This window comes from Symphodus melops (assembly GCF_947650265.1).
Source record: "Symphodus melops genome assembly, chromosome: 13".
Lineage (NCBI taxonomy): Eukaryota > Metazoa > Chordata > Actinopteri > Labriformes > Labridae > Symphodus > Symphodus melops.
The window spans coordinates 5,473,407-5,481,978 of NC_136703.1; the positions used below are offsets into that span (position 1 = coordinate 5,473,407).

General features: G+C 42.5%; 1 protein-coding gene across 2 annotated transcripts in view; it reads right to left on the reverse strand.

Annotated features, from left to right (window-relative positions):
• The window catches only part of bcl2l1 (BCL2 like 1), a 38,634-nt gene extending 30,462 nt beyond the window's left edge, over positions 1-8,172 (reverse strand). Inside the window, exons 1-2 of one of the 2 annotated variants that reach the window (XM_079358853.1) lie at positions 7,558-8,172; positions 2,929-3,699 (exon numbers count right to left, since the gene is read on the reverse strand). In XM_079358853.1, coding sequence (XP_079214979.1) covers positions 2,929-3,489 — 561 coding nt within the window. In that variant the 5' untranslated portion in view covers positions 3,490-3,699; positions 7,558-8,172. Of the gene's footprint in view, positions 1-2,928; positions 3,700-6,389; positions 6,808-7,557 lie in introns of those variants that run through there. The other variant, XM_079358854.1, reaches the window with a different exon arrangement.
• Positions 8,173-8,572: the final 400 nt, after the last annotated feature.

The window sequence follows — 8,572 nt, forward strand, 5'->3', positions numbered from 1 at the left end:
GTGGGATTAAATCAAATTATCATCTGATTATTTTCTCCAAAATAAACATAAATATGTTTATTCCTCTAAAATATAATAATGTTGATTCTGCCACCGGGACACTCGCGGAGAAGACAGCGGGGAAAAGATGCATTTTAAATGAGTAACTAATGAATGAAGGATGTCAGAAGTTTGATAAAGTGCTGTTGTGGAACTCCAGTCTTTAAAGGCTCTAAACCAATCACTGGATGGATACTTGGATTGATCCAGAGGGAAATTCAAATCACATTACATTAAAGGTGCAACAAAAAACTAAGCTAATGGTTCATATTGGTTCACATTAAACGAAATACAGTTAGCTTGTTTGCATAATAGCCTTCAAACTGTTAAGACTTTGTCAAGCACTCTTCCTATTATTAATGCATTTAATAAGGAGGCCAAAATGCTCCCTGCACGAGAAGGAAATTGTGGAGGAATGGTTTGTCCCCGTCAGTAAAATTCTAAATCATCTTCACCTCCCGGCCTGGATGGAGAGCAGCGGTGGTCGAGTGAGCTGAAGAGGGAGTCAGGAGAGGGAGGGCGAATTAAAGGGGATTACCAAAGTCATTAGGATTTCTCCTCAAGGGAACTTGAATGTCTGTGGAAAATTTAATGGAAATCAGTTCAGGAGTTGTTGATATATTTACGTCTGAACCGAAGCACAGCATCGACGAACGCATCGAGGCAATTACCATGGCTCCAAACGCAGGAGGGAAAGAAGAGGGTGGTGGTGTGTTTGTTAAAGCAGACCTCGGGGAAGACACTGCAGTGTTTCTTTCTAACAAAGACGCAGTATTTTGCAAAGCTTTATCACAAATCATGTACTGTCACCTGCTTCCATGACCTCATCCTCGCTACCCCCCTCTCCTCCAGGTTTCAGTCCAACGTCACAATAAATAGAAATACTAATTCTATATCTGGAGCGCAAAATAAGCAATGACACCTTCTGCCTAAGGAGATTATCTTTGAGGAATGCTGCTCAGCAACTGGGAAGTCAGTTTATAGAGGATGGACCTTTGACCTGGTCTCATACGAAAAGGAGCAGAACATAAACAGCCTCTCTACTCGCCCCTGCTCGACATCATTCCATGAAACGGCCCGCACAAAAGGAAAGAGAGCTGACCTTAACTGTCCCCTTAAAGGTGTTCACAAGCACAAGTCCTCACACACACACAAAAACACACACACACTAGGATTGTTCGTACCAGGACAAGAAAAAAACCGAACAGCGCTTTTATCAGCATGCAGCTGCTTTGATTCTGAACACAACAAAAGAGTTGATAAGACAGGGCAGAGGGAATAAAGTGGACAGATTGTGGAAAAAGAAAACAAAGCACAAAGTCAATCTGGCCGGAGTGAAACAAAGGGGTTATATGTGTGATGAGAGAACTTCGATCTCCAGAGAGCGACAAAGCCCTGATGTAGCCTGTTAAGCTCCTGCTTCGATTCAGCTCCATGCTGCTGATCAATTAGAGAACCGCTGAACCAGCTGCTGACCACACATTCTGGTTTCACAGGTTTGAAGCAGAAATGTTTCTGGCATGTGTGTGCTGCCTGGACGCAGAGCCAACCCCACCCAAGTGTCATGACATAATCTGATGGCGGCTGATAGAATGGAAATGTCAGCATGCTGGTTTATCTGGGTCCATCTGCGTGGACAGAGTCACAACATGCATGATGTCATGAAAACTATAGTGATAACATTGTTTGTTCAGAGTCACTGCAGGTCAGAAAGAAACACAGCTTACAAACAGGCAAACTGTAAATCTGGTCTGAAGGTAGTCAGTAAATCTCCCAGGGCCATCAGCGTCTATTTACATTTTCCAGGACAAGTTGTGAAAAATAAGGACAGGATTTATGGTTATTTTCCAACGGGCCTCTCTCCTGCAGTGTTCCAGCTCTGCTGTGCAGAGAAAGTGTCAACAAGGACATTTTCCATACAGGCAACCTCAGCTTACCCAAATAATTGAACCAAGCAATGTTGAAGGGCATGAAAGTGATGATAAAAACAAACTGCATCGTACCACAAATAGGGCCGCAAATTCCGGGAATTTCACAAGTTGGAAACGTTCCATGGGAATTAACGGGAACTTACAAAATGTTATTTAGTCAGGGAAAATGTTTGCGATTGAGGCCACGCCCACCTGCATTATTGAGGCCACGCCTACCTGCACTGTGCACTCCTCCATCACGTCACACTGATGGGTCACACTTTGAGCCTTAAGCACAAAACTATTGAAGGTCCATATTTTAACACGTGGACTACATAAAGGGAAGTTAGCTTTGATGATATGATGGGGTGATGTATTTTTAAAATGTGATATAAATCTGTTGAAATGTTTTTTTTGTATTATTTTGCATGGCTGTCTGTTTAGGACAAAACAAAATGTTTAGTGTGTTTAGTTCAGTTTTATGCTTGGATATGATACAGTTTGATAAAATCACCCTCAATTTACAGTAACTTTCCCGGGAATTCCCAAAATTTCCCATAATACCCATGGAAAATTTCTGATTTGGAATATTTCCAAAATTCCCAAGCTAGAAAACTTTCCACCTCTTTGGAACCCTAACCACAAACAACTTTTCTTATTGTATAATATAGAGATGGACAAATAAATCCATAAGACTGTGTATTTCCATATGGCCAGATCTTATCTCATAGACAATAGAATTCAGAAAGATTTCAGCATCACAACTCTGCACAGAAATAACATCTGATATTTTCCTATACGGTCAGTTGTTTAAGAAAGCATCCTTCTGCGTTTGTAAAGTAAAAGGTAACTCGTGGAGAAAAGATTTCATTCCAACCCAAAATCAGCTAAATCATCAATCTTTGATTCTGAGCCATTTAAAATCAGATCCCAAAATCCCATTCAAGTCGGTTTGTTAGTGGAAGTGAATGAGACTCACCCATCCTCCTTGGCTCTCGATCCAAGGTTGGATTCGGTTGTCCAGGTAGACAGTCATCCACTCTATGATCCTGCTAACCAGGGGACTCATCTCCTTCTCCACGCACTCGACACACAGCGCCCCGCCGAAAGCAAAGAGCCCCACAATGCGGCCCCAGTTGACTCCGTCCCGGAACACCTCGTCCATCACGTTCTCAAAGCTCTGGTGGGTTGTGGCCGGCGTGATGTGCAGCTGGTTGTGCAGATCGCTGAAGGCGCTGGCATATCGCAGCTCAAACTCGTTGGCTGAGTCCCGGAGGGCCTCCTTCACTGCGTCCAGATTCGTCGTCGCTGGTAACCGTTGTTGCTGCTGCCGGTGTGGGGACGCTGGAGGGGTTCCAGGACTCGTGCCGTTAAAAGTCCCGTTGGCGTGCGTCGCTACCTGCTGTTCCTCACCCAACTCTGCCCCCGCCCCATCAGTCCTGTTTGGAGGCTCTAAGAGTTCCATGTAATTAAGAGGATAGTTCCTCTGAGAAAGTTTATAGGTTATGTAGAAAACCACTAGTTCTCTGTTTTGAGACATTTTATCTTTTAGCAAGCGTCTTTCTCTTTGCTCCGCTCGGTGTCTGCACGTCTCGTAGTCGAGCCTCGCTGTGTTAGTGAGCACACACTGTGCCAGGCTTTCTCCCTGCGCTGCCTCCGTTCAGATCCTCATGGTCAGCTGCTACCCAGAGGACACTTGGGGGGGGGGGAGGGGGTGAACCTACACAAGGCTGACAGATCAGCTCAGGCCCTGTAGAGAGAAAACGAAAGGTCAAGTTCCGTACAGCCAATAAGCTTCCTGTGATATTAAACGGCGCGTCTGTTAGGGAAGAAGCGTGTGCAGGGATGGCCGTGGACTTTCAAATTACATCTGGACAGGTAGGGTCAAAGGGCATCTCTCTAATTGGACTGTTACACATCGAGCAGATGGCAATAGTATTAATGAGACAGTAGTAAAGCGAATGTGTGCATATATGTGTGTGCGCGTAAAGAGAAAGCAACAGACAGGGATAGGGACAAAGGAGGGGGCGGTGTGAGGAAGGTGAGTCAGGAAGGTCAGTCAACATCTCCAAGACTGAAGACCTTAGACCTTCAGTCAGAGCTTTCAAACACAGCTCCAGTCCGTCCTCGTTAACCTACACACTCATACTGTAAGCATGCCCTTTACTTCACATAGACAACAGACTTTCACTGGTCTGATACCTAGGTTGTCATAATATTCTCAACTTTGAAATGTTTCACGATCGACAAACATTCAGTCATTCAATCACAGGCTGGAAGATACATATCTTTTACGTTTAATGGTTGAACAAAGATATCTAATAAACAGGAAACTTTCTCTTTTCCTCTTTCAGATATCTTGAATAATTCTTCTGTCCAGTATAAATAACTAAAACATGAATCTTGTGTCGGTCCTGACTGTGATACAGCACCTAACACTGCTCAAACTGAAGTAAGCAGTCAACTCTACAGGAAGTTCTTCTCATATTCATCAATGTAAAAAAGGAACAGAAATTACTTTAACATTATCAAGTTATTCAAATCTACAGAAGCAGACCAAACGTCCAACCTGGAGAGATCAGTCCTTTGTTGTGAATGATAAGTAACTTAGATGCGCAATGTCAGGACAACCCTCTGAGCCTCAGGCACTATAAGTATGCTACTGTTTCTCCTTTCAGAAAAAAAGGATATCCATCTCTTTCTTTAACAGCAAAGATTGGTTTTGTTGTGTTTCTGTCTATCGATAAGACTATCTCCCTCTCAATGTTCTGACACTCTCTTAAATATGCTGCTGTTAAGCTTGGCAAGACAGTTCATTTGCCAAATTAATAATTAATATTAGAATTCAACACCATACTCATGGACTAATGTAGCTTTCAGCTATTGATTTTCATACATGAAACATTCTTACACACAAGCTTTGACTTATTGTTATGATGTAGGCTGTAATCAAAAGAACAATAATGTTTGTTTTTATGTCAATATCAGACAGCCTGAAAAGCTGAGTTTAAATGGAGCCACATCCCTGAAACAAAAGAATGTGAGGGAGCATCCTCTGACAAAAAAGCCTGTCCCTCATCCTCTGCTGCCGCTCATACATGTCCTGTCATTTTTTTTTTTAAATTAACTGGAGTATGCAGACACGCACAAAAGATGTGGGAGGAACATGGCCTGCTGTTGATCCCAGAGTGTCTGCTGATTGTCATGTGGGAACCTGACCTTTCCTGCAACAATATTGACATTTAAGCTGATAACTGGTTGGAACTAATAATGATTGCGTGAGGGAACGAGAAGGGGGGTTCATGCAAATGATTGCATTACATAATAAATACTGTACCGACCCTATTTAGCTGGACAATACAATCTGATAATCTATGTATTGGCTTCTGGCCAAACATGTTCGGAACTCCAATCTCAGCATCACCAAAAAAACGAAATACAGTCCTACATTGAACTGACTAATTTGGCTATAATTGGCAGAAAAAACACTGAGCTGTAAGCTGTTGTAGAAGTGAAGCTGGCTTGGCTTGGGGGGGGGGGGGGGGTAATAAAGCAACAACAACTAAGCATCAACTACAAACACTGCACTGTATTCACACAGGTTATACAAAACACATGTCAACAATAATAATAATAATAATAACAATAATAATAATAATAATAAAGAGCTTCTTTATTTAAAAGAGTAGTGTTAAATTTCTTAGACTGCAGTATGAAAACCTGCTTCATTACAATGCCAGTGAGAGAGCTGGAGTTACATCCAGTAACCAAGCACGGCAGGTCTAAGTTTGCAGCTACATTACAGACTACATCAGGCTTTCACAGTACTGACAGAGGGGTTCTGATTGTTGTTCCCTGTAACCACAAGCTAATTAGATACCTGTATGATACAGACGGAACGGAGAAAAGTCGCGTTTCTGCGGTGAACCTGCGACCCGGACCACGGGGTTCTGATCCAACAGAGACGCAGGAGAATTTTAGAAACGTTTGTTTTGTGTTGTTTTTGTCACCACTGTACCTTCTCTATAAGGCACTGCGGAGAACATTGGTTGTACATAAAGCCCTCAGCAGTGTTTACAATGGCCACATGGTCCCAAGCTACCAGCAAGCACGTGGCGTGAACAACGCAGGTCTGATGTAAACACCAACGAGTCACCACGAAATGTAGCACCTGAACGCAACATTTCTAAACAGCCGCTCATGTATTATTAACTTATATAAAGCAAACTAGAGCGTGTGTAAGTAGCTGTCCAAATTCCAGTATCATAAACATAATAATAAAAAAAACAAAAAACAAAACACAACCAGTCGATAGCTACTATTCTGACTCTTTAGGCTACGTTTGCTGGCTGCCCCTATGTGTTTCTATGTACATCCCCGGAATAAAAAATGTTATATAAAAATATATATATCATGGAAAGACTACCACTAGTGTCTTACCAGCAGTGATGAATAAAATGGGAGTTATCCTCGCTTCAGTGTCCGCGTCCCTTCGTGAAAATGTCCCGACTCTGTCAGTGAGTCTAGTCCGTAAGTCTCTATATGTGCAGAAGAGCTGTCAAATTCAAATGGTGTAAAATAGCTACTTTACGTGAGTGACTGTATACCTTTGCGCGTCCCCTCCTACCTCTCTCTCTGGTCTCCCCCCTTCACTCTTTGCATGGCCCAGCCCTCATTTGTTACGTAACACGACGCCTTCAGAGCTGTCTGAATATCTGGATCACGATCACATCAACAATCCTCTTTCTTACCCGTGAGCACACATATGATACAATCTAGTAATGTAACCTAACACAAAATGACAGTGTCGAGTGTCTCATAATACAATCGTAAAACAGATACAGACACTGATAAAAATAAGAAAAATAAACGTTTTCTATTTTGAAACTTTCAGCGCAGGATCTGTAGTTTACTTATTTACAGGAGTTTTCCCACATTAACTTTAATAAACTCGACAACATTTATGAACTTTTAGGGAAAGTCTATGTACATTTAAGAGGCAATATTACATTTCACATTAAAAAAAGCTTGAAATTACTACGATCTGACCAGGTTTAACATGAGCCCCTGAACGCATCACAGGCCAGTCCCCTCTCCTGTCATAAACAGTGGGCTAAGGACCTTTTAATCACAACGCATTCAAATTGCGGTTTTTGGGATAACATAATTTTTCCCCCAGTTCCACACAGACTTTGACTCAATCGCAATAAGTATTACAAAAAAGTGAAGAAGGATAAAAGCAGCAGAGAGAGACATGGCTCCCAGTGAGGTGAATATGTAGGCTTACTGAAGATGGCTGTCACTGTCAGATGAAGAGTCAGAGCTGTCGCCTATCTGTAGACTGTATCGATGATAATAATAAAAAAAACGTTTTGAATGTGTTTGCAAACAATTAAGTGCAGTTTGCATGTACATGCTGCATTTAAATAAAAGAGGAAATCGAGGAAGAGGCAAAATGATGGCTCCGCTTTCTTACAAATCTACTCGACCTCCTTCCTCAGAGAAGCTTGATTCAGATGGGGAAATCCACCCTCTCGACCATTTTTCTCCTGTAAATTTCGGCCACAGTCAAAAGCATCTCAATCGTGAGCCAACCAAAAACTCTTACTTGTAGGGAGGTCTCCATAAAATCATGTTTGGTCGCTCTTTAAATCCAGACCCCGGCTGGAGTTATCCTCTCCGTCCTGGTCCTAGCCTGTGTGGCTAACGCCGACGGTGCTCACCCAAACAGTCCGCTACTGGCTAACCCAGATCCGCCCACAGCTACGTTCACGACGTAACTCCACCGTGCCAGCCTACTCCGTGCTGCTGTCCAGACGGACAGATGACAGCCAGGTTCATCCACCACGAAGAGTAGGCGAGCCAATGCAATCTTCTCGTCTGCAAGTCACTCCCAGACTTTGCGTGATCCCGAGCAGGGACGGTCGGTAGCGTTAGCGGCACCTGGCTAATGTAAGCGCTAACTTGCTAACAGTGAACCAGTCAAAGGTTGGGGCCTTAATGCTGCGCCTGGCCCTTTCAAGGATTATGTAAATGTGATAGTTATGGGGCCAACTCTATCAAGTTACTTTTATGGCTTAACAACAGGGTTTAGTGTAGCAGCTGACAGACAGCGCATCACTGTACTTGCTAGGACAAAGGACGTGAAAGGTCTCCATGGTAACCTTTGTTACCCCAAAATCCACAGAGCACTTCAGGATGCGGCCCTCGGAAAGGCGGGGTTTCAGAGCTAACCCCGCCCATATGTGTTACGTCACTTTGCGTCATTATGAAAATGTGGGAACTTTGAATACTTTTTTCTGGATTGATTTTGAACCAGGCTTTAAATATTACATTTTTACACATTAATATTACATCTTAAGTGTTATGTGGGACTAAAATTAATCTACAAAAAAGTATCCTCTTTTGTAAATAAAAAAAAGAAAAAGGACAGAAATGTGGTTTTTATTTCTCCTTTCACATGTAAGTGGTCTGATTGGAAACTCAATATTACGTATTAAAAAAAAAAATCAGAAAATGTAGCCCACTTTGAAAAAAAATGGGAGGACGGACCTGAAGAAAGCCACCAGAGCTACTGACAATCACAAAGACTCTTCGTTAAAAAATTATACATTTTAGGATTA